Source organism: Hipposideros armiger, unplaced genomic scaffold (genome assembly GCF_001890085.2).
Source record: "Hipposideros armiger isolate ML-2016 unplaced genomic scaffold, ASM189008v1 scaffold_21, whole genome shotgun sequence".
NCBI classification, from domain to species: Eukaryota; Metazoa; Chordata; class Mammalia; order Chiroptera; family Hipposideridae; genus Hipposideros; species Hipposideros armiger.
In genome coordinates this window covers 418,345-445,863 of record NW_017731371.1, presented here as the reverse complement: position 1 = coordinate 445,863, position 27,519 = coordinate 418,345, and the positions used below count along the sequence as shown (strand labels likewise).

Genomic DNA, 27,519 nt, shown 5'->3' with positions numbered 1-27,519 from the left:
TACAAGACATAAAAGGTCTGGAACTTTCCTCAGTTGATTTCAGGAATACCAAAAGTCTCCCTCTGCCTCAAGCTATTCATTCCTTTCCATTTTCTTCAGCTTTGACCTTGACTTCCCTCCGGCCTAACATTATCATCTTCAGGCTCATTCCTCTCAGGAAGAAAGAGAGTGCCAAGAGCTTTGGCTCTAGAAGGACATGAGCACAAGCACATTACAAGCCTGGTACTACCAGGGAACAGAGGAAGGAAACCTCCCATGTTCACTCATTGGAAGGCAGTAGTGGGCTGGATTTATTTGAGGCAGTTGGCCTGTTTTGTTTTGTTTTGGAGAAGGAGGTTTTAGTGGGCTGTGCCCAAGCAGCCATACCAAAATGTAAAAGGTGCCTTTTTTATTACCAAGTATGTATGCAAATGAAATGCCTGGCTCTTTCCTGCAAGTAACATGTTTTGCACATTACTTGAAAACAAACAGAAAAATGTAGAAAGTTTAATAGCTTTTTTTTTTAGGTTGCATCATAATAATCCCTGCATCAAAACAGCCATTTGCCCTGTGCTCATTTGGGGACATTCATTAACCTAAGAGTCAGAGAGAAATCAAGGAACCCAGAGGTGAGAAAGCATGCTGAAATGGAACCATGACTTCGAGTAAATTAGAAAAAGATGCTCCACCTTAAAACACTTTAAACTCTCTGGTTGTGATCATTAATCTGTAATGATACAAGTCGCAACATGAAAAATTTAAAAATGGGGGCCATGGGAGAGACACACATGACAATTCTTACCTTGTCTCAGGACTCGACCTAGAACCAACCCTACGTGCTAATGGTACTTTGTTTCTCAGATGGAGCATGACGAAACGAGCACAGAATGGCCAGTCTGTAAATCTCTGGGTTCAATCAAAGATCTTTCAACTTCATAAAAGCCAGTAAAGCAATGGGATTCTAAATATTGGTACTCAAGCTGCATTGTGAGCAGAAAGAAACCAGAGACATCGGCTGAAAACACAGCTGAGAGTGATTCGGGAGATGAGACCTTAAATAGAAATGCATCTGGAGGAAAGGGCTGTCTCTCAGGACAATTGTGGCCCAGATGCTGCATCTTGGGAAGAATTTTCTAGTCACAGGCAATGTGCCAGGCACTGTGCCAGCCACTGTGCAAGGTTCAGAATCGGGAACTGGCCATGACAGTGGGAATGACCACGCTTAACGCACCACCTTTATAAGGGAACTATTTCTTAGTTTTTCCTCAGCTCTTTCTCTGGGGCAATAAGTCAGGTTGACAGATCCCTGTCTGGCATGCACAGAGCCCATTCCACCCGAAATCAGTCAAGAAACAGGGACCTGCTGAGTGGAGGAAGCATTTTCTCCACTTCTCTGCCCATTGGTCTGTTTGAACTCAGACTGATGAGTTCTGAAAACTACTCTCCAGATGTGGAAGCTCTTTAGGATCCTGGAATTTCTGTGGCCCTACAAAATTCTTAGAAGGTTTGGCTCCCAGATGTCTGAGCCTCATTGTTCTAGAGACTCCCACAGGTGATCCAAATGGCGGTTGGCAGCTGGGGTGAGTTACCCTATGCTCAGTCACGAAGTACGTGTGCCTGTGGTCCTTGCACACAGCTATCACACAACGCTGTCCCTCAGGACCCAGCCTGCCATCGTCACAGCATCTCACCCATCCTGCCCTCTGGAACTACCTCCCCTCTGCCTCGTCTTTTGGATCTCAGACTGTAAAAGGATGGACCAACAGCCATTTCAGTCAACAGACAGGTATGTTTTCCTCGACTAGCACAATGCTTTTAAACATATGAAATATGAGTATCTTTTAGGTGGGACTTACTCTCCAGGATGCCACAGGCTCCACCACTCCCTATTGCCCAATGTGCAGTTTTGGAGCTTGTGACCATGAGCAGCCTATTTTTCCACTCCCTCTCCTCACTTATCTCCCCAATAAAAGGTAGTTGCCTTCTATCTCTTTTCTAAGAAATGAGCTAAACTTATGGCTAATTTGCATGAATGTGCTAGTGGCTAAAAAGGGTTTGTGACCTATCTAGGGAAATCTTCCCATTTTAGCTGGGATCACCTGTAAAGTCAGCACTTTGAGTCAAAGGACTGAATCTCTAACTGTGGAATTACAACAGCATGCCAAGTAGTAGGGGAAGCATTTTAGAAAAAAAGGTATGTAGTGATGCATTAGCGAGTGTCACACTGAAATTTCCCTGCTCTCTTTGAATTGAAGCACTTAGGCAATGACAACCGAACTTGCCAGGGGGCTTGAAGCCTAGCCTTAGGCTACAGAAGCACCGGCTTCAAGGGATGAGGCCGATTTCCAAGACCACATGCACATAGTAACCATGCTTCATCTTGGAGTCATGTACTTGTTGGAGGAGTTTTGGCTTCCATCACTCCCAGCTGGGTCCCAGGCTATCAAAAACAGGGCCCGTCCTGCCAGGGTCTGAAGGAATTTTGTGAATGTGCAGCTGTTGGAATGGGTGTCATTCCATTGACAGCGTTCCTCTTTCCGCATGACAAAACTGCACAAAGAATTTGGACCTTAGCTGCTGTTTTGGATTTTCCACACTCCTGATCCCTTCGATTAGGCCAAATAATTGAAATGTCTGTGGTAAGTACACAGGGCATATCATAGAACGCAGAAGTTTGGATGGGGAGATGAGAGGGACAGTTTTTCTCCCCCATACTTGAGGAAGAGTAAAACCTCTTTTAGAAATCCTTGCGAGTATTCCAATATTGAAAATGTCTGGCCAAGTCGCAGCTAACAATTACCGGGCACTTTCTAAGTACCAGGCCCTGTACTAAACACTTAACATGCTTTATCACAATCATTCACATAATAATCCTCTGGGCAAGACTCAATGTCCGTGTGTTATAAACAGAGAAACTGAGGCACAGAGAAGTTAATAAGTGGGGGAGCTGGTGTTCATGGGTCTACAGGCATTGCCACTATGAAGGGGGTTGGGAGGGCTGACAAGCGAGAATTTGTCAGGCACCATCACAGGTCCTTTGCAGACATTCTTTCATTTCAGCCTCTCTCCGTGGGGGAACTGAGGCTGGCGGAAGTTAAGTACTTTGCTCAAAGATCTGTGGTTTCATTGTGCATCTAGTATCTGATTCCAGTTGCTTCTAGAAACAGGGGGTGAGGTCATCCACGGTCAGCGGAGTATTACTCTCTGCTTTATGTGTGTACAGAGTCAGCCATTGGGTGGAATTTGAGAGAAACTAGCAGAATTTCTACTTCTGCTCTCTATTACCGCAAAAGCTCATTCTTTGGGCCGAACACTGCCCTCTCCCTGACCTTCTTTCAGAATGCAAATAGTCCTATGAGAGATTTTTCTACAAAGGAATTTATCAGATTCTCCCAACTCCCTTCCAACAATGTCTAAGGGTAGGGGTGGGGAGGGGCAGGGAGGGTAGAGCAGGTGTTGAAAGAAAAAGGAAGTCAGAATATGAGGGCAGGTCACCAAAGACTCATTTCCCCAAGTCAGGATTTTGCCTGTGGGCATGTAAAGCACAAGTTCAACAAATGTGACTGAGGCTGGGTGTGTATCATTACTTTCCCTTCCCCCAGGCACGACCTGTACATGCAGACAAAGTATAAGTGGCATTTTAATATATAGGAGTAACTGCCTCGTTCAGTCTCAAACCACAATAATTGCAGAGTTTGATTGTCTAGGAACCACTGGTATTTCACATTTACTTTTGGAGTTTTCAAACAATTCTACCCAGATATCACATCTGGAAGGATCATTGTTTGAAATGAAATTGTTTTTGGAAATCACTTGGTGCCACGTAAAAGAATTTTTCCAGTCCAACCGATTGGCCAGCTATCAGAGAGAGAGTCAGTTACCTATGATCTGGGGCTTTGTTTTGCTCCTTTTAACTGTAAGAAAGACTTGGCCATTCATTTGGAAATGCTGTGAACATTCAAGTACCTGATTTAAAAAAAAATAAACTATTGGTATTTTGAATATATGCTTGGCATTTTGGTTATTTAATTGCTCATCCTGAGATATGAGGCTGAAAACTATAAATCAAAAAACAAATTCCAAATAAGATTCTCTCTTTCTGAAAGGAATACAGTTTCTTAGCAGAATTTTTTTTCTTTTTTCATTTTTTTTCTGATTCCTTAAAAGTATATTGATTAGAAGGATATTGATTGGAAGGCCCTTACAGTTCAGGGGGGAGGCCAAGGGAAGTTTTGCAATCAAGTGAAGAAAGTTATCACCTTGGATAGGCCAGAAAGAACTGTAACCTTGGAAGACAGTTTCCTTTCTCTTTTCTTTTCTTATCAGAGTTCTTGATCCCAGTCCCTCCCTATCCTTGCCCTACCCCTCTGCCTCTGTATTCCTGAAGCTTTAGGCTCAGACCAGTGATATTTTTATCTTTTCATCTTCTCTGCTCAAACAAAGGTAGCCTGGGATGTGAGAGCTTCTTGGGGATTTTATTTTATTTTTTTAATTATTATTTTTTTATTGTGAAATACATTTTTAGAATTAGTTTCAGTTGTACAACACAGTGCAATAATTATACTTTTTACCCCTTGAAGTGACAAACCCCCTCCCCCAATCCACTGCCCCTCTACCCCCCATCATACATATCTATTATAATATTACAATTCCCTTGACTCCACTCCCACACTATACTCCACGTTCCATGACTATATATATATATATATTCACTTATAGTTGACATACAATATTATACAACATCAGCTTCAGGTGTACAGTGCAGTGATCAAGCCTCTACCCCATCTATGATGTAGTCTCCCTAGCAAGACATGTAACCATCTGACACCCTACAAAATATTTACAACATTATTAATTATATTCCTCGAACTGTCTTTCATGTCCCTGTGGCAATATTGTAGTTACGTATTTATGCTGTCTAATCCCTTCCCCTTCTCCCTCATCCCCACCGCCTCCCAACTAGCAGCCATCAGTTGTTCCTCTATATCTCTGAGACCACTTCTGTTTACTTTGCTCGTTCATTCAGTTTTTTAGATTCCACATATAAGTGAAATCATATGGTATTTGTCTTTCTCCAACTGACTTATTTCACTTAACATAATAGTCTCTAGGTCCATCTATATCGTTGCAAATGGTACGATTTCATTCTTCTTTAAAGTGGAGTAATACTCCATTGTATCAATGTACCACAGTTTCTTAATCCAGTCATCTACCGATGGGCATTTCGGTTGTTTCCAAGTCTTGGCTATTGTGAATAGCGCTGCAATAAACACATGGGTGCATATATTTTTTTGAATTAGCATCTTGGGTTTCTCTGGATAGATATCTCTTGGGGATTTTAAATGACAGGATCATGGCATCAGAACTGGTGCTTGGCGCAGGTGTAATGAAAACTTATTGAGTTCCTGGATTTATTAGGCCCTTCTTCAATTTGTAGGACATTTCTTTATATGTTAGACAACCTCACAGAGGTAATATTTGAAAGAGATCATGGATGTAAGGAGGTAAATTACACGATATAAAGATTCTCAGTGCTCTACCTGGTCATGAAGCTGAACTTTTGCCTTACATTTAGCAGTGAGATTCTAATCACAGGACAATCATTTCTGTTTCAATAGGAATTCCTTCATGGTTGCATTGCTTTGCCTTAGGTGAAATGCTAAGAATTTGGGGAGAGATTTTAGTTGTTGACCTTGGAATTCAGATTTCTGAGAACAATGGATTTTCATTCAGTCATGACACAAGGATTTACTAAGCATCTATCAGTAGGAAATACGGGTGTCGTGTTTGTGACTGGAGGCAGGGAGATGGGGGTGACAAGGAAAAGCTGGCTAATGAAGACATATGAAATCATTTAAGCTAGATTCATTCTTTGAGAGTTGAGCATATTGTAGTTTGGTTCATTTTAGGCCTGAATAATATCTGAATTTGTAATATGTGATCGTCTCCTTTCACAGGGTTCCAGTCAGTATTTTTCCTTCTAGAGAAGCAGAAAACTACATGTTAGTGCTCCAATGCAATGGCCACCTACTTTTGCTTTGGTCTTTGGGCTCTGGGAAAGGTAGCTATATCTATTATGGTCTCTCCCACCACAGATATGTGATATATAATTATAATTTGAGGCTGATTTTTAAAAATAATTATGTTAGACTATAACTCGTACAGATAAGTATTATCCTTCAAATTTTTATATTAGAAGCTATACAACAAATTCACTGGTGATACTGTTGCTCTAAAATTTGTAACTTTCCCCCACCCTCAACACATACTTACTCTACAAATGCAATACACACACACACAGATTCCTTTGGGTCGGTTTCTAGACCCAACAGTGCAGACGAGAGCTGGTCTTGTTACCTTAAATTTGTGCTTTGTACACCTGAGAGCTGTGGGATCCTAGAATGCTGCCCTGATGTGCAGGCATGGTTGGCACCAAGAAAAGATAAACAAGTGGCACATGGAGTTGGATATTAGTGGTCCAGCTACCAGCATCATCAGGGAGCAGTTTGTGAGGTCGAGGCTGGTTTCCATGACAGCAGCAGAGCTGAGGAGGTGAACTTGGGCCACTGAAGATGATTTCAGGGTAAGAACTGCCAGAAAGATCCCACTGAATGTTTTCCCTACCACCTCCAAAGACTCCCAAGTCATTGTTGTGTGTGGGAATCATAGAGGCAAAGGTTTCTAGGAGCCTTAGTCTTGATTTCAGGAACACGATTGAACTAAAGGCATGAAGAGACAAAGGACTAAGTAGACCCCTAAAATGAGCCTTTTCCCTCTCTCTTTATACCTTTTTCTCATGTGATAGGCTTGATAAGCTTGCCTGGTATTTCATTGAGCTCCTTCATCTTCCCACATGAACCTACAAACTTGCCTTCGTCTATATCCAACCTCCTCCTGAAACCCAGACGCGCCCCTTCCTATCATCTCCCCCCCCCAACCCCCACACCACCCTCTGAACATGCTGGGGTCCCACTTCCTGGTGCTTGTTTCTCCTTCAGGTTTTACTCTTGCCTCATCACCTCTCCTGCTTCTTCTGCTTCCCTCTCTCCACTGGATCATGATACTAAACATTCAAATATAGTCTAGAAGTTCCATCTTTTAAAGAAACCTCTCTTAACCCAATATCTCTATCTCTAGCGCACCCATTATTTCTCTTCTAGTCTGCAAAGCCAAACTTCTAACACCACATCCTGTCTTTATCATCCATACGCTTTGCAACCCCCACCACTACACTGAGTGTGTTCTTTCCAAGGTTATCACGCTAAATCCATGTTGCCAAATCAAATGGATAGTTTTTTTTGGCCCTCATCCTACTCTACCTCTCAGCATTCCACAGGTATTTATTTATTTATTATTAGCTTCAGGTGTACAAAACAACATAATGATTAGACATTTATACCCCTCACAAAGTGATAACCCCCCCAATCTGACATCGCTATTAAAGTACCATTGACTATATGCCCTATGCTGTATTTTACACCTTGTGACCATATATCTCTGCACCCTTATTCTTGACATTTTCTCTGATCCCAGTTTCCATGGCGCCATCCTCTCTAGTCATTTCTGTAGTGTCTTCAGGCACTCATGCTCCAGCTCCTCCCCTGCTAACCCCTAAATATGGTGCTGCCTTGGGGCTCAGCGCTGGGTCTATTCTCTAACTGTACTCATTCTGATATATATATATATATATATATATATATATATATATATTGCATATGTTTAAATATATATTAATACTGTACAAATGTATGTCGCAGCCCAGTCTTCTCTTTTGAGACCCAGACATATATTCAGCTTGACTTACTCACTTAGCTATATCACAAGCATTTTGAATTTGATATGCCCAGAATGGAAATATTCATCTTAATATCCAAGAACAAACCTTTTCTCAAGTCTTTCCCATCTTAGAAAATAGCACAACTAGTGCAGTTACTCAAGCTAGAAACCGGGGTTGTCCTTGACCACCTTCCTCACCCCTCTACATCCTAACTATCACCATGTTCTACTCATTATACCTTCTCTCCATCTCTGCTACCTACACCCTAGTGTAGTCATCGTCAGCTCACACCTGGATTCCTGCAATAGCAATCAACTGACGTCCCTAGGTCCACAGAGCAGCTGAAGGGACTATGCTGTTTGTACAGCTTTATTTTGTGTTCCTCTCCTCTCCTTTATTAGGTTCTGGCCACATGTGGACTTCTTAGTTCCATTTTAAGATCTTTCTTACCTCAAGGCCTTTACCCATGTTACCTTTGGCCAGAATGTCTCCTCCTCCTGCCATTGCCCCCCCTCCCCCCACAGCTTTACTCTTGGCTAATGCTTTCATACCTTTCATGTCTGAGCTGAAATGTCACTTCCTACCAGAGGTTTTCTCTAATCAAGATCCTGAATGCCAACTCCCACCATAAACAGTCATATCACAATTTGAAATTTTACATTTATTTCTTTCACATCATTTCCTCCATAAGACCCCATGAGATCAAGAGCTATATCTATCTTTATTATGAGTCTATATTTAGTACTTAGTCGATGCCTAACAATCAATATTTGTTGAATGAACAAACTTCTGTCCTCTTTCTCCCACTTGAAATTCACAGTCTGGCAAGATAGCCATACCCTTTTTGTACCACACATATGCTGCTCTCTTAGTGACATGAAAAGATATGGGTCTTTGGAATTAGATAGATCTGACTCTGACACCCATTACCAAACCCACTGTGTGACTTTGGGCAAGTTGCTTAACCTAAGTCTCCCCACCTGGAAAGTGGGCAAAATAATAAGTGTCTTATAGTAATATTATGAAGATTAAAATGAGATCATATAGCGTGCTGATCATAAAGGTGCACAATAAAAGTTTCCTTTCTTCTGTGCCTCCTAATAAACTCCAAATACTTCTTACCCAATAGGTACATGTGCACACACAAAAGATTTGACATGAGAACATCCATCTTGTCCTTCTAAGTCTTTCTCATTGTGACCTTTCTCTTGAGAGTTTTGCCTTTAGAGAATGAGATACTTAGCCACAGAACAGAATTCTTAATGTTAAACTTAATATATAGCTGTAGCCCTAAATAATTTGAACTTGCATTATAAGAGCACCTTCTCAAACATAATTTGGAGAAAACACAGAAATACAATATTTTTGATAGTGTAGAAGACATTACTTTAAAACACCAGATGGCAGCACCAGATTCTAAAGAGGTATCTGATGGGATTTTAGCTCTAACCTGAGCATCTAAATGTCAAAGACAGCTTAAAACTACTTTCAGAGAGACAATCATTTATAGAAATGATAGTTTCTCTAAAGAAAAAAATAATTCCTACTTTGTAACATAGCAAAGGATTTTTAGGAACAGTGTTTCACATATTACAAGCAAAATCCTGAGAAAATAACCCCAAGCATTATCTAAATAATGAAGATAGGTTTCATTTTAGTTTATAGTTATATTTAATTAATTGTGTCAACCTGTGTTCCAATTAGCTAAAGCCAAAGAATGAAATACTATTGGCTTCTAGAAAAGTGCAATATTTGTTCAAATATTTAGCATAAATATTAAAATTTATTCACTCACATTAAAACAAGGAGCAACAATGACCTCTGTTACTGTACTTCCCAGCATCCCTTAGGAACTGCTCCCTAAAATAGACATCAAAGGATCTCACTGAATAAATGCAATATTAAAATTCAAAATTATAATCTATGGTTCTCCATATTATGCCTCAAAATTTCACCTAGAATTAATACCACTGTTAAAATCTTGCTAAATTGGATATTGCTTATTCAGACTTTCGTTCTTTGAGAGGAAAGAAAGGGAGTTCACTGCTGCTGGTGACACCCTCCGCAAGCTCAGGGCAGTGAGACCTTCTACATAAACATCCACACTGAGGGCTTTCTTCCTCTTACAGACTGGGTAATACCCTTCATGACTTCCCCGTGAGATCAGAAAGAGTGACTTCAGCCCTATACTTTGGATGAGAACAAGGGGACAATGCACATCTGTATAATGCTTAGAGGGTGAAGCAGAGCTAAAGCGACATGCCCACCGAGGTCCTGGAGGAGAACTTGCCTTGGTGGCATTTGTGTTTAGATTTGATTGAAAGGTGACAGAAGCATCTGTGTCATAAGAGAACTGTGCCAATCTATGTTGGAAGAACATTCTGAGCAGAGGGTAATGCACTCTGCCAGCGAAACAGTCATTGGTGCCCAACTGGAGTGAACTGTTTTCCAGGTACTGTGAGCGTGGCTCTGAAAATGGCTTTTCACCATAATTCATAACAAGACTGAGCCCCCTGAGAACATCAGGCAAGATGGATGATTCTACACTGAAGTTAGATCAAAGATTCTAGCGGGAACTTGCTGTAATTGACAGGAGAAGAAATGAAGCCCACATCTGACCTGTTAAAAGAATGCGTGTGCATCAGCCAAAAGTCAGCTGTCACAGGCAGATGAAATCCTGACATCTAATAATGCATAGGGCAGTAATCTTCATGAAAAATATGATTCACTGCACTATCTAAAATTTAAATGATATAAGAAAGAAAAACAGTAATAGACAGGATCAAATTGTAACCAAAAGAGAAAACTACAGTACCCAGGAGAGGCTTCCTGCTGAAAGCACTGTGGCATAGCAAATGTCTTGGTTAGAGAAGGAATGAAGTCTATGGCTTCAAGAATCTTGCCTAGATTTCTCTATTGTAATTAAACCAAGCTTGCTTTAAATCTGGCAACTAAAGCAGACCTTTCTATGCCCTCCAGTAAAGCTTGCGTGGTCCTGAACTGGGCCAACCCACTTCTCATAGCAGTGGGTGCCAGTTTCTCACTGACATGTGCCTTTTCCGCCCTGACACAGCCATGTCCTCTTGATGCCTTTGTTCCGAAGGACGCCCCCTACTCTGATCTAAATGCACAAGTCCAGGGCCATCGCTGGCCTCTCCTTCTGACTTCCTCCCCTCCAGATGACAGGGTGAGTCAGAAGATATCTTCTTGTGAAGCTGTGGGCCCAGGCCAGCCTCTTGTAGCAGTCATAACTGAGTGAGAACATGCTGTGCTGAGCCTGTTGGGCTCAGCTCTTGGGAGCATAAAGTATGTGTTACAACAACAAGCCCAAGAATCCTGACCACACTCTTCCCTATCTGAAGATCTGTAATGAGAGTATCTGAAGTAAATGCATACAATCCGGAAACAGGGCTCAAAGGCACACACTAACAGAGCCTCTCATTGTGACCCTGAAACACGGATCCTTTTGCTCTCTGAATCCAGACCTCACGCATTTTGGAAGAAAAGCAACAGCCAGAAGATGGGAAAAACAGATCATGTTTACGAGACCAGTCTGCAGTTCATGACACACTTAGAGTTTGGGTTTTCATTCAGCAAAGAAATTAGCCATTCTTTCTTCAATGTTCATCGGAAAACTTACCCAGCTTCTGTTAGTCTGGCTCTTTGACTTTAGGGTCATTGTCTTGGAATCTTCTAAACCCATAATCATTTCATTTTAAACAAGGAAGTTATGGAAAAGTACTAGACATTGGCTAAAATCACGCAATAACAAAGGAAGGAAGGAAAATCGGATTAAAAATAAAGGTTCCCCCACCCACACACACACACACACACTACCTCTGGTTTAACCCTTTACAACAACTTGAGTAACCTTAGTTTCACAGAAACAGTCCATTTAAAGAATGCTACAGGTGGGGCGTTTCAAGTAGCAGGACATAGAGAAAAAAGCCTTTGACCACTTCTTATTTCTCATGAATTGACACCCTGACAGGTGTGATATAGGACAGCACACTCACTCCCCTGGCTTAATGTTACAACCAAGTCCACAGACCATACCGTGTCTTATAGGTAGCCACCCTCATAAGCATCCTTCCCTAATTCTGGTTGATGGCGAAACTTCAGGCAAAAGGGCAAAAACACTTCACCATACAGGTGGGGGCCCCTGGGGTCATGCTTATTTACAATCGCCCAAGTGGGGGGTCAAGGCATGACATCCCTCCCAAACACAAGGTCCAGAGCAGTGGTGGCAATTCAGCACTTCCCAGAGCCATGCACACACATGTAGTGGCTTTTGTGTCCAAATGGGGGTTAAATGCCAACATACCACAATCGTGTAAGTGTTAAAAGAAACATGCTGTATCCTCAGTGCATGGCTATTTCTGCAAGTGCTCCAGTGTTTAATTATTGCTAAAGTCATTTGGGGTTTTTGACACAGATTCTATTTTAGTAAGATAAACTCAGCATAACCCAGCATTGCCAAAAATGAATTCCTAAGGTAGATGACTAAAATAAACTGGTAATAAATATTGGCTGTTGGAACGGGAATTATCGTTCTGTAATGTAGACATAGCATTAATGACTCATTTAAGTAACAGTCTCTCCCAAAGTTTATCAGTCTGAGGGATCAGTGTAGAAAGAAGTCCATCTCTCTTTCTTTCAGGCAGCAGAATGGAAGAGAACTAGGAACCCACCAGGCAAGGACATTCTTATGTCTACTTTGCCAACAGAAATACAGCCCTTGGAGTCCGACAGGGGGTCAGCTTGGACAGGCTGCACTGTGGCAGAAATAAGGCATTGAAAGACACCATCCTAGGGGTTGAGAACAGTTTTCTCTCATTCCCCTGGAGGCAGAACGTTCCCCAGGTCCACCCAGTGCATCTCAGATGGCATGGATTACCTTATCAGCCACAGGGGGTGTGGCCATGTTCCTTTGCTGCTTGGAATTAGTGGATGCTTTTAGGCCACTTTTACTCCCTAAGGTCAAATTCTGAACTTGGGGCCCGCTTGGTTGAGCTTTACAACTTATCTGATGTACCAGAAGGAGGTTGGGGGCAAAGGTCTGGCTACAATTTGGGCAGGGCACGAGTTGAACTTGACTTGGCCTCCCTTGGCTGGACTGTCCAGTTGGAAGGGGCTGAGGCTTCCGTGGGAGTGCCCGGCAGAGCTCCCTGGGGAGCCGGTCATTTTCTATTTTCCACTTTTCCAGGCATTTGGGCTCATGAATAGGAAGGGACAGGGTGCCAAATTCCCTACCACAAATGTAGCAGAGGAGAGTCCTTGGTCGGGGTGGGATGCCACCAGAAGTTTTCTTAAGACCAGTACGGTCATTAGAACTGTTGGGGTTTGGTGCTCCGGGCCTCTCACCCTTCGGCTTGCAGCTTCTCTGGTGAACAAGAAGACGATCTGGCAAGAATGTGCGGCCACAGAATTCGCAGGGCAGCAGCTGAGCCTGAGAACTCTGAAACGCTGCCTCATTTGCTGCCTGAAGGTTGTAGAACCCGCCGCCGCTGAGCAGCTGTGGTTTGGAGGGTTCCGGCCTCCTCAGGTGCTTGGGCAACTTGCTGTTCTCAATATGCCACTTCTCCAAGCACTGAGGCTCATGAATGGCAAGTGACTGGGACCCAAATTCTCGGCCACAGAGATAGCATGTCCGGAATCCAGGCCTGCGGGATAGGATCACAGGGGGGCCGGGCTGGCTTGCCGACATACTTCTCTTACTGGACCGTTTTAAGAGTATCACAGTTCCAGGTCTGTTTTTCTGAGGGTTTGTCTTTATTTTTTCACCAGGATTGACATGCTCTGGGTCTGGCAAAAGGCCAGAAAAGGAGTTGCTAGACTGAACAGCTTGGTTGATAAGGAAGGTGGGTTCTTTAGAAAGGTGGAACGTCTGTTGCGATTTGCTGGAAACCCTTCGTTCCTTTCCTCTTTCCATTCACAAAGCGGCCTTTGTCTAGTGCTTGCTCTAATTCCAGGCCAGGCTCATTTGGGGCTTCTTCTTTGGGTGAAGGTCAGGCAGGTTAGCCGTTCTGGGGTTCCACATTGTTGCCAGAACCTTAAACCCAAAGACCGTGACTCAGAGCTTCATTTCAGGGCAGCAGTCTGGAATGCTGGAAAGTTCCCATTAAACCCTAGATGGCGTCAAGATCTGTGGGGGAAACATAGATTAGTAATTTTACACACACACACACACACACACACACACACACACACACACACACACACCACCTACACATACACCTGTTAGACTGTAAATTGATTAAAAAACAGTATTTTTTTTTACCTCATATACTCTTTGACCAGAATAGCACCTAGCACATAAGCTTTGTTCAGTTAGTGTTTAAATAAATAAAATTTCCATTATGAATTGCACGGTTACCATATTGAAAGTATGTGCTGGTAATATCAAAACACTGTTTGTGCAATGTACTCGACAGAGGAGAAAAACAGCTGTGAGATCTGTGCCCAGTTCCTGTATTTTGGTGCCAAGAAAGGCCTGAATCTTTGCAATTAAGACTATCAAATCAGATCTGGCACAGAAAAGGAAGTTATTCTTCATTCTGACAGATCCTAAGACAGTGGTATTAACACATGTGACAAAAGAATGTGTTGGCCCCAGCGTGGCCAGCACAGAAAATGAAGCTTAGAGACAAAATGTATCACTTGATCAGCAGCATCCAAAAGAGAAAGTGGTTCTAGAGAACACAAGGAAACTGGTAAAATTATTTCATTAGGTTTTATCAGCAAAAAAGTAAAATAACCCCCAAACCATTCTACTTTGTTAGCTCTGATTTCTTGTTCACCAAGGGTCTCCCATTTTAGTGTCCCATTTTTCTTGACACCAGGAAGTTGAAGATATCTAAAGTAGTTAAGAAGAGGACACACTGGAAAAATTAATGCAATCAAATTAACTTACTTTCCCCTAAACTTCTCTCTCTCTCTCTCTCTCTCTCTCTCTCTCTCTCTCTCACACACACACACACACACACACACACACACACACACACACACACACACACACAGTTCCCTGCAAATGAAAATACTGAGAAAGCCCCATGACTTGCCCCAACAACTCCTTCCATTTCCCTTATGATAAAGTAAGAGAGCTGATATTTATTGAATGTCAACTATGCATCAGGTATCATACTAATTTTTATATACATAATTTGTTAGTTCTCAAATGATTATGAGGCAGGTATTATTTCAATTTTACAAACGAAGAAACTGTGATTCAGAACAGACAGGTAACTTGCCCAAGACAGTCAATTTCTAAATGACAGAACTGGGAATCGATTCCAGCTCTCTTTGGCTCCAACACAGTTCTTTCCATTATTCATGCTGACTAAAATTCCACCAGCAGAGCTTCTTCTCTTTCGTTTTTCTCCTTGTTTTAGTGGACGATGCATGTGCCCCATGGAGAGGTAACGAAGGCTTCACCGGCCTTTATGCTCCCCTTTAGGAGAAGGGAAAGACAAAAGTGGGGAGGGCGCAGCAGAAGAAAAACCTCTGAGATGGAGAAAGCAGGAGAGAGAACGAGGCTCCTGAAGATGGTGTTTTTTCCTTAAGTGACAGGGATCATTTTATTTTGCTGTAAGTGGTTTCCTAGATGAAATGTTTCCCTGCATGATGTGCAGTACAGATCTCTTTCCTGATCTCACCAACATCCTTAATGAAAATCGACATTACTAAATAGGGGTGGAGATGGGTGAGTGGGAACTGGGGTGGTACAATGGGTGCAGGGTGAAAGGGAAGGGCGCCCAAAGGGGACAGATGATGTTCAGTTTGCCGTCACTTCATCATCTTGGTTAGGGATGGATCTTTATGCACGCAGGTGTGTGTGTGTGTGTGTGTGTGTGTGTGTGTGCTACAAATATTTTCCCTGCAGCAAACAGAACAAACATCATAAAACTCCCAACTGAATTTTCATCTTTTCTTTTTCTACCATTTCTTTCCGCCACCAATGTCCTCCTGAAATTTCTATCTTATTGTGATGAAATGCATCAAATATAAGAGATGAGGTATCTGGGAGTGAATCTTTTTGGAAACTGAAAAATGTATGATGTTTCTGTCAGTGATTGTGACAAGGCACAGCATGGTCAAGCTGCTATACCCTGTAAGTTAGTTCTAAAAGCAAAAGTGCTGGAACGCACTAAATATATATATTTAAATTACTTAAGAAATTGGCCTGTCACCCAGACACATCGTAAAGAAATGTTGCTAGTTTTGAAAGAGAACTGCTTTGCAAAGTCAGCTAGTTTCACCCCAAACACCCATGGAGAAATGTTTACTCCAATTGGCCTGAATTATTCATTTTGACCATATTTGCACATAGGAGATTTAAAGAATGTCTTGGAAGGCATCACGTTTTATCAATATGATGCTATTTTCCCAGGAGCTTTGGAGTTCATGGGAAGAGAGAGACAAACTCACAGAGATGAATACGATAACCACAGAAATCCAAAACCCATCTTAGCATTAGAAGGTATTTCTCTATAAAAGAAGGGAAAGAACACAATGGAAATGATTAAATCTTAAAAAAAATAATTTTGTCTTTTGAAACAAAATAAATATAAGTGATACATGACCCCTTCCCTGCTGGTATAGAATCCAAATTCTTTAAATGGACAAATGAATAAATAAGAAAGATGGAGTTGGGGTTGCTGCTGGCTCTGAGCAAAATTATAAAGTGGAGGAGGCTTGTATATAATACCCTCCATCCACCCTGTTCAGTTCAGCAGCCTCTACTCTCCCCTGCCTAGAGCCCTCACATACTCTCTAGTCTTCCTTACCTCTGAGATCTCACTTTCAAAAAGGAGCTAATAGACTTATTCACACCAAGGCTTATGACTGATGAGGAATATCCCTCCCAGAGTCTGGCAGAGACAGCCAGTTCCCTACCAATAGTTATTCTTTCTGCCCAACTCCCTCAAATTAAGAGGGCACCAATTTTGAGTTGGGCACATGATTTCCCAGCTACATCTATGGGCTCCTTTGTAGCTAGTGAAGTATTGGGTGGGACTTGTAAGAACACTTCTTGAAAAGTAGGGGCACAACCTGCTCCTCTTCCTCTCTTCATACTAATGCTTAGAGCATGGATGTGATGGCAGGAGCTCTAGCAGCCTTACTGGACCACATTATATTCATGTAATCTTGACATGACAGAGCAGTGACCTGGATGTGCTTGAGTGCCTGATAATGTTGGAGCCACCATATAAGTGCCTCCCTTGGGCGTTAGGTGCATAAAAGAAATGTCTATTTGTATCTCAGCCACTTTTTGAGTCTTACATGAAAACCTAATACTAATTGAGATACTGTTGTATTTTAATAATTGTCATTGTTTTAGCATAAAATTAATTCTAATAGTAGTATTCCAAATTTTAGGATCTTTTTTTTTTAACAAGAGAAACATTTTTTTGAGAAAGTATATATTTGGGGGCAAAATTCACTTATTCAATACATACTTTTTCCTAAAAATCAGAAATAAAAAACTTGAAGCTGTAAATAATGATAATGTAAATCAATGGTTCTTAAGAAATTGATTCACAATCCAACCTTTCCTGGAATTTTCTTTTGAACGAATTTGTATCATATATTTTACTTCAGGAAAATAAAAACCTATTTTTTCCAAGAGCTTTTGAAAGAGCTAGGAGGCATCATTGTTGTGCCAGTTATTAACTTATTGTCTCAATACTCCAAATGTTCTTTTCTACGTTCTGCTTTGTGATGCTGGCACTGGGACTCTGCATACCCCATTTCTGTTTGGCCAGCTGGCTGTGTGTTATGCTCTGCCAATAGTGGTACAGCAGAGAGAATGCAAAGTTGGAGGAGGAAGAGAGGACTTGGTCCTTTTTAAAGGCTTCCTGTCTGCTTGTGGCTCCTATGAACATCACCCCAACAACATTTCTTCATCCCAGCAGAAGCAGTTCTTTCCTGTAACAGCAGCTGCAACCAGTTTACAGTTTTCCAACACTTGCAAACCAGAATCACTCCCCTTCCCTGACCAGGCATCACCAGACAGTCTGTACCTTCTTGGAGATCTGATTTTCAGCTCCATACGGCACTTCTAAGTTTCTAAGTTTTCATAATTCAAAGCTCTTCCTTGTGATACTTCACCCTAGGAGTAGTAGTTGTTACCTCTTTTTGATAGTAATGTTCTTTCTTTGCCCTGCTAGTTACCTAGGTAACAACTTCAGTCCTGGTTACCAAATCTTTGTATTAAATTCTCTCTGCTTAAATGATTGGTGTGGTTTCTGTCTCCCGACTGATATAATCACCCTCAGAATACGAGTAATAAAGATCTGTGAGAGTCAAGTTGTGCATTACCTTACTATTGCAATAAATATAAATTCAAATAAATTATTTTATAGCATCTTAGAAAATAATATGTTTATCTTAACATTCAACCCTCAACTCATTCAGACCACTGAAACATATTTTTGTAATTTTTACACCAGCATCATGCTTCAAGAGCTAGAAAATGTTGCTCTTCCATTTGTGACTGAATTAAATCATAAGGGGGAAACCTGCCATTTTAGGCATAGCCACATTTTCCTAAATTTTATATGACACTCTTCTGCTGCTGACTGCTCAGCTGCCACAGAGGGAGTAAAATAAAATGACCTCATTCATAGATCAAGAGTGACCAGGAAGTGTTGAGGCGAACAGGTTAGGTTCACTCTTGCTGGTTCTCCGCGTTCCCTTCTGGGTGGCGCATGGCCAGGGCATTAGCAGTCCTCAGTAATGCTGATGTGAATATACAAAAAGCCATGTGACAGCAACAGGGAACTGGAGGTGATATGGTTTGGGAAACACAGGAACAGTATCTGAAACATAAAAAATGCAAATAATTTAGCCTAAGGCATATGGCTTCAAAGGAATATGGCTGTCCATATTGGCATTTCCATGCTGATTTTGAAGATAATGAAAAATGTCCCCTTTCTTGTCCCTTTTTCACTGTAAAGAATTTTAAACCAACAAATAAGTTCCTTCACTTTCATTTAGTCTGTCAAGTATAGACATAATAGTCTATGATGTTAGGACAGCTGTGGAAGCAGAAAATGGGAGAAATGAACTCTTTACACTTCTAAGTAGAGCTTTCTGGAAATACATTTTATGTTGTTGAGGCTCAAAATATCACCCTATGACAGCTGTTGTCAGATTGAGCCTATAATTTTCACTCTATATTGAGTATCCAAATCACAGAGTTCAAGAATCATGAATGCCACACAGGTATGACCATGTAATTGTAATATTGACATTTAGAGTGGTGGAGAACTGGTTATGGACAGCATCTGTATAATCATATTAGAGGCCTACAATGTATAGGAATTCAAAAGATAGAAAAGAAATGGGGGAGTCAGGCCATTGAACAATAAACAAGGCTACATACAATATTTTCTGACATTTGGGATAGTGCTATTCCAATAACACAGCCCTTTTCCAAAAAGTTCATTCTCAAGGCTTTACAACAATGGTTTATAGGCCATAGAAATGTTCTTTTTGGCAAGGATAGAGTTAAAAATGTTTGAATTAACTGCCATTACTTTAAAATTGAGAGATCTCACACAAAAGTCTGGATTTTTGGTTTGTTTTGAAAAAGTGGACGATCTGGCCATACGGAGCCTACACGCCAATGTGGCAACATCCATCATAAGGTGATGCCGAGTAAGGGCTATGCCTATAGGTCAGAGCAAGTCTTTACTCTTCCAAAATTCCACATCGGCCCCTTGAACCATTAATTTATAGCTTATGCTTGATTCTCAGACATTTGAGTTTGTGACCATTTGTGATCCTTGCTTTAAAATGTCCCTTTATCCCATTTTTTTCCTCAATTAAATATGAAAATCACTTCAAGGATCACTTGACTTCAGGAAACTGAGAACTCAGTTGAAGTCTTTTCTATGGGAGGTAATTACTAGAAGCAAGACACATGTATTCATAAAAATTCAGAAAGGAAAGTCCCTAATGAAAGTAGAGTGATGCTGAAATACTTGGTTCTAGAAGGGAGGGAAATATCCAAGGGGAAAAGAAAGAATCAGTGACCTGAGAAGGAATTTTCATGCATTACTGAAGGGCCATAGGAAATGATACATCTAATTTTAGAGAGGGGAAAAAATAAATAGAGCAGACAGTGTTTAGAGATCAGCCACAGGAGAGATGATAGAAGGAAGGAAACACAAATGGGTAAGAAATGTGTTTTGGAGACCATCTGAACTTTATGGAGGCATTCCCATAATTATTTAGCTATCCAATAATGTAAGAGCTACTCTTGTGCTTAAGCCAATGGTCCTTGATTTACCATTAAATGATTCCCCAGATGAAGAATGTTGGATATCTTAAGCTATTTGTCTAAAAAAAAAAAATCTGTCAGTAAAAAGAACCATAAACAAACTATTAACAATGCCAAGATTTGGGCTAAAAATACTTCATAAGAGAGCTGTGCTTCCTTGTAGGGACTACAGAATCAGGTGAGCTCTTTCTACCAAGCTGACCATTTTGTCAAGTATAACTGCTAAATTCGTTCGAATTGAAAATGCATAAGAACAGCACAATCGCTCCTTCTCAACCTAGGATGAGATACCTGATATCCATTATGTGTCTAAAATTGATGTACTATGATTAAAAAAAAAATAGTGGAGGAACACTAAAAATAGTCCTGTTTCAGTATTAAATTTTTAAAAATTGAAAATAGATGCATGTGTTTACTAGTCCCTGTCACGTGATATGCTTGCACAGAGTTCCCATTGTCTTCATGATCATGATTTATTGTCTCAGAGTGCTAACTCAGTGCAATATTTTTAGCACAGACTTCCAAGCCACAGAGTGGCAGTATCAGAGGTGTCGTCACCGGGCTAATGAATCCAGGTGGAAACAAACATAATGAAGAATCCAGCTGCCCTTGAAGGGAGCGGCTTGGCCAGGACAGATTGGCATATGAGAGATGGGCCTCACTGTACCCTGGAGGAGCCTTTTTTTAGCCACATCACTCACTCACCCCACAACAGCCTCAAAGTGGTGCCTTAGCTCTATCCACCTCCAGGAGGCTGGTGCCTCCCAGAGCCTGGCTAACATTTAAATTGATCGTCATTACCATTCATTACAGACATCAACACCCGTTGTTAATAATGCTCTCTCCACCCAAAGCTGTTTGTGAGGAAAGTCCCTGGGAAGAAAGTCAAAAACAGGGCTAAGCCCATGAGGCAGGCTTGGGTTTCTGCTCTGTCTGTAATGAATGTGCCTCTATTTTCTGATGTGCTCGGCATGACTTCCCTGGTCTGGTCATGACTCTGGAGACTTGGGAGTTTATGTACCACAAGCTGAAAGCTGTTTCTAAACATGGCTTTTTGTTGCTGTTCTCTCCACATCTCTCCTCATCCTAGGTAAATAAGTCATCAAAAAGCTATTGTCATCCCTTTTGACATCTTGCAATCTCAGGAACAAGGCAGTCTTTCACAGGCCCGATGGTTTGAGCTCGCTGATGGTTCAGAATTCTCCATACTGCAACCTTTCATTGCTTGGGAGTCTTACATGGGATATCATCTGCTGGAGGAAACCACTAGCAGGAGTCTCTGGATGGAAGTCACTCATCGTCCATGTCTCCAGAGCCCGAGCCCAACATGAAATGTGGCGATGGCTCTTTATTTGCAAACATTCTGAGCTTAGAGTTGAATGCTTTTGTGGTTTAAAATGTACCAAAAGCCGCCTTCCACCCCATACCCAGTAACTATCAAGTAGCAAAAAAGTCAGTCAGCGTATCAACTGCTTCATTCTGTTTTCCTTTAGTAAACAAAAGGAAGATCCACATGTATTGTCATACTTAGGATCAGAAAGATTGGGATATTTCATGAGAAGAATTCAAGTTAAAATCAACTTTATGGATTCTGATTTTTTTCTTGTGTTTTCAGGAAGCTCTTTCACACCTTCCGTATTCTCTTTCAATTTGTTTCATTGTTTCCATTACCTGGCTGTCTCCATTTTAAGTCTAGAAGGATCCAACACAATAAGGACAAAGTGTCATTAGGAAGTGAGTAAAGAAGGTGGCATCCTGTGGTTGAGGCCACTGCTAATTTGCTCTGGAGGGATAAGGCAATGCCAACCAGCTCACCTCTAGAAAAGTGTGGCTTTTATTTGAACTCCATTATATTCTGGAGAAAGTAGGATAAGAAGTGATGGGACCAAGTTAATCATTATCTTATAGTTCCATAAGTCAAAAGTCTACCATGGATCTCCTGAGGCTAAAATCAAGGCGTCAGCCAAGCTGTGGCATCTTGCTACGGCAATAATAGAAAACTGAAACACCCCAGCAGAAAGAGATCAGTGCTGTGAAGCTTTCTGCAAAAATGTTGCTCAGCTAGTTTTGCCCACACTGAGCCCAGAATCTTAATAGTCAGCTCAGTCACCCAACTCTAGATTCCACTGGATTCCATCCCAGGGTCCTTGCTGAGAGGCCCCAGTCAGCCCTTTAGAATGATAATTACAATTCACTCTATAGTTCCAAAAGGATAAATATTCACATAACATTACACTGTGGCATCCAGTTCTCTGGTGAGAACCCTCAACCAGTGTGACTAAGGGAATACTTTTCTCAGATTTTGCATTCTCCTGTATAGTGTAGTCTGTACATTGTTGCTGCCTGCATTTCAAGCTTGTTCTACCCTTTCCTCGCTGACTGTATTCTTTGTTTTGGCATCTTCATAGTTACATCAGGTAGAGTCTTTATTGACTATTTTCTTCAGACACTTGATTTAAATGCACACTGTTCCTGGCTAATTGACTACATTTCTTGTTAATGAGAGTGCTGAGTACATAAAAATGTTTTCTTTCTCTCCTTTCAATTGTGTTCTCAGGACAATGCTCAGTCTTCTCTAATTGGAGGTGGATATTTAAACCCTTCCTTGATGGGAAGGGTCACTTCCAGTTTGGATTCTGAGCTGAAAAGACATTTCCATTTAGTACACTCATTCCGTATTTGGAATTGTAGGGTATCAGAATCGCCGCTTTGGCATAAGGATTATCTTGAGCTGAAGGCAATTGAGAAAAAGCAGATACAAGAAAAGTGCTCTGCCTCCCTTTATTTGATTTTTTTTTAAGATTTTTTTATTGGGGAATTGGGGGGATGGGAACAGCACTGGGGAATTGGGGAAGGGGAACAGACAAGTTGCTGTCATTTTGGTCTTCAGTCTAGTTGTGGAGGACGTTGCTTCACTGGCCCAAGTTGGCACCATCATTGCGCTCTTCCGGGGTGAGGCAGATCAGTCGCCGGCTTCTGAATGGCCACTCACTGCAGCTGCTGGCCACTCACGCTGGCTGCTGGCTACATACGGTAGCCCATGGCAACCCACTGCCACAGGGACTGCAGCCCACGCCGTCGCCGGTGACTCACGGCAGCCCAGCTCCAGGTTGAGCCGTTGTTCAGCATCTCAGCCGTGGAGGGCAGTGTCACTGGCCCTCATATGTGGGATCCGAACCGGGGCCCTCTGGTATCCCAAGCCAGCTCCCAACCAATGCGCCAGTCAGCTGGCCCTGTGCCTCCCTTTATTTGCCTCAAAGCAAGACATACATTTGTAAAGCTGTTCTCATTTTCCTATACAAGGAAGGGCAGAAACTCCAGGCTCTTATCAGCCCCGAAACTGACACCAAGAGGGACCTATATAACAGCACTACTAAATAGCCTTTATCTTCTATTAGTTTCCTTCCCGCCTATTTACCTTTCTGCAGTTTGCTGCCCCTATAAGCCTAAATCCCTTTTCCTTTGTCTTGTCACTTCTCAACAAATTTATTGTTCTTTGTTAGGATGCTATATAAACCTCAAATCCTTACCACTCTTTGAGTTACTCATTGCTGAGTCCTCCATGTTTATGCACAATGCACCTTTTAATAAACTCTGGTTTTCTCTCATTAATCTGTCTCTTGTCAGTTTATTTCACAGGCCCAGCCATGGAACCAAAAAAGGGTAGAAACATGTTTTCCTCCCCTGCAGAGTTTTAGAATAAAAAGGATCCCCCAACATGCTTCACCATGACACTTTCTATGTAACCCCATTAAATGGCATCAACAGTTCATGGTCATTAGTGTTTAGTTATCTCCTATGCACTACATAAACACAAGCAAAGCAAAGATGACATTTGGAATATAATATACAAAGAGCATGACAACATTGAGGACATTGCTCAGAAAGAAGAGATAGATTGCATTGTAATACAGGGGTGAGACTGAGTATTTTGTCTACAATTGAGTCATACTTGGAACTTCTCTATAAGTAGAAGAGAGTCACACGGAGAGAATTATTGCATCAACATGATATAATTGCCCAAAATATGAGAGCTATCCCTTGCTGTTTTCCTGCCTGTGTGCTCCTTCACAAAGAAAGGCCTACTCAGTAATTCAGCCTCAGGGAGTGCCGGGTAAAGCCTTGGTGAGTGGTTGGTCTGCCTGTCACTGTGTCCCCAGGCCTCAGTTATGGTCATGTGATCTGCAGCTGAGCCAGATCTCCTTCAGTCTACCCTGATGCAATTGACTATTTGGATCTCAAAGTTTAGTTTCCTAAGTGCATTTCATCTCATTTGGTTTTATCATGTCATGATCCTTTAAAATGAAGCTTGATGCTCAGATGTTAAGAATTCATATTACGTTTTTTGGTCTGATGATGACATCATAATTGCATATTTAATTGCAATTTATATTGAGATATAAATTGCAGATTCACATGCAGATCAAAGAATATTGAGATCCCTTGTATGCTTGTCAAGTTTCACCCAACAGTAAAATTTTACAAAATTATAGTATCTCAACCAGAATATTCACATTGATGCAATCCACTTTTACCTGCACTCATGAGTGTGTATATATTAAGCACTATACAATTTTACCACCTGTGCACATGTCCACCACTGCAGTCAAGGTGCTGAACAGTTCTCTCATTTTGCCACTTTATACCCAGCTATCTCTCCCACTGCACCCTCCAAATCCCCAACTCTTACTCCCATAAGTCACTAATCTGCTCTCCATTTTTTATTTTTTTTCATTTCAAAATGTGATATAAATGAAATTATATAGTATGAAACCTTTTGGGACTGTTTTTTATTTCTCTAAGCAGAATTCCTTGGAGAGTCATCCAAGTTATTTCATATATGCATAATTAGTTGTTTTTGCAGTAAACTCTTTGACATCTCTCTTAGCAATACCTTTTGGCATATCTCCTTGAGCAAGGGAAACAAAAGAAAAAATAAACAAATGGGACTAGGACAAACTAAACAGTTTTTGCACAGCAAAGGAAACCCATCAATAAAATGAAAATACAACCTAGTGAATGAGAGAAAATATTCACCAATGATACATCTGATAAGGGGTTAATATTCAAAATATATAAAGAACTAGTATAAGTTAACAACAACAACAAAATACCCCAAACAATCCAATTAGAAAATGGGCAGAGAATCTGAATAGACTTTTCTCTCAAGAGGACATGCAGATGGCTAATAGACATATGAAAAGATGCTCAACATCACTAATCATCAGGGAAATGCAAGTCAAAGCCACAATGAGATATCACCTCATACCTGTCAGAATGGCTACCATCATCAAGAAATCAATAAATAACAAGTGCTGTTAAAGACATGGAGACAAAGGAACCCTCATACATTATTGGTTGGACTGTAAATTGTGCATCTGCTAGGAAGAACTGAATGGAGATTCCTCAAAAAATTAAAAATAGAGCTGCCATATGATCCAGCAATTCCACTTTTGGGTATTTATCTGAAGGGAACATAAACATTAATTTGAAAAGATATATATGCCCCATGTTCATTGTGACATTACTAGAAATAGGTAAGATATGGAAGCAACCTAGATTCCATCAATAGATGAATGGATAAAGAAGATGTGGCATACACACATACATACATACACACACACACACACACACACATACACACATACATGACAGAATATTATTCGGCAATAAAAAAGATGAAATCTTATCATTTGTAACAACATGGATGGAACTAGAGGGTATTATGCTAAGTGAAATAAGTCAGACAGAGAAAGACAAATAGTGCAGTCTCTCACTTGTATGTGGAATCTAAAACAAAACAAAACAAAACAAAATAAATGAAAAAAAAAAGCAGAACAGAAACAGACTCATAGATACAGAGACAAGCTGATACTGGGGGCATGGGAATTAAAAAAAATTAAGAAAAACACATCAAGAAAATACTAGCTAGCCATTCAGAAAAAAATGAATAATTAGCTTCTTTCAATTGCTGAGTAGTATTCTGTGGCATATACCATAATTTGTTTTACCTGTTCAAGGATATTTGAGATGATTACAGTTTGGCTATTACAAATAAAGTTACTATAAACATTCATGTGCAAAATAACAGTGTCATTTGAGGTAGTTCTTGAAAGTTAGATAGGGAGAGAAGCAGAAAAGACATTTCCAGCTGACAAAACCAGCATATGCAGAGATGTGGAAACCTGAAAGAGTACATGTTTGAACAATTGTGGGACTTAGTTTATGGCAGGAAGGACACGTGTACGTATGGTGTGGGTGGTGTGGGGGGGAGGGGTTTGAGTGTGTAGTATGCCTATGAGCAGATGGGTATGTACGTGAGTAGAGATGAGTGCAGGTATGTAATTAAGTGTGAGCAGATGGATGTGAGTAAATGAGTGTGTGAATGGATGAGTGTGTACATAAGTGTGTAGATGGATATTAGTTGGTGGGTATGTGAAGAGGGGTGTGAATACATGGGTGGGGTTACGGGGATGTGTATGAGTATGTGTAGTTGAGTGTATGTATATGTGAATATGTAAATGAACATGAGTGCATTGGTGTGTGTACATGTATGTACATGGATGTGTGTATATGGATAAATGTGAGTGGATGGTATGATGTAAGTGCATGTGAGTGTGTGGATTGGTATGAATTGTTAAATGAGGTATGGATGTGAATAGATGTGTGTGGGCAGATGGGGGTGAGTGATTGAGGTGTGCATGGATAGGTCTGATTAGATGAGTGTTGGTGTGTGGGGATGTGAGTGTGTAAATGGATGTGTATATATGAGTTTGTAGATAGATGTGAGTGGTTGTGTGTGTATGCATGCATGCGTGTGTGTGTGTGTGTGTGTGTGTGTGTACAGATGGGTAGTAAGATGTAGGTGAATGGTGAATAATTGATATAAGTAACTGGGATGGTAAATTAGACACAAATTATGAAAAGCATTATAGCTAATCTCAGGAATTTTGATTGCCATATGAAAATGAGGAATCTATAGATTTTATTATAACACATAATGATTGAAAAAAGATCTTGAGTAATGAAATCATCAACATTTAACATTTAAGAACTACACAAAGGAAGCTCTCTAGTTTCTTAAAAGGGTCCATTGCAGAATTTCCTCAAAAAGCAAACTTTTAGTAAGAAAATAGATCACTCTGATTTACAAAATGTAATTTGTTCCTAACTTCGTGAGACTATGTGTACTACACAAAGCCAGACTTGCATTGTATGTTCCTTCCAATTCTGAAATTCTGTTTAATGTTGGTTCAGACAGATGCCTCCATGTCCCATCTTATGTTACTAGTAGCTGACGTATGTCTAAATATTTTGGTTAAAAATCTTGACAAATATTTTTGGACTAGCAAGTGAACTTCTGCTGTAGAATTTTGCTACATTTAGACAGAGCTTAAAGGATGAAATAATTTATTTCCAACAGCATCTTCTCTTTGGATGCTAAACCAATTCCCATTCCCCTTTCTGTTCTGCATGA

The 27,519-nt window shown here is 40.9% G+C and overlaps 1 protein-coding gene across 5 annotated transcripts in view; it reads right to left on the bottom strand.

Moving 5' to 3' along the window:
* ZNF475 (zinc finger protein 475) overlaps positions 1-27,519 on the bottom strand; it is a 51,738-nt gene that overhangs the window by 13,573 nt on the left and 10,646 nt on the right. For 3 of the 5 annotated variants that reach the window (XM_019635283.1, XM_019635282.1, XM_019635284.1), the window contains exon 2: positions 12,654-13,901. In XM_019635283.1, coding sequence (XP_019490828.1) covers positions 12,654-13,688 — 1,035 coding nt within the window. In that variant the 5' untranslated portion in view covers positions 13,689-13,901. Of the gene's footprint in view, positions 1-11,396; positions 12,617-12,653; positions 13,902-27,519 lie in introns of those variants that run through there. The other 2 variants (XM_019635285.1, XM_019635286.1) reach the window with 2 other exon arrangements.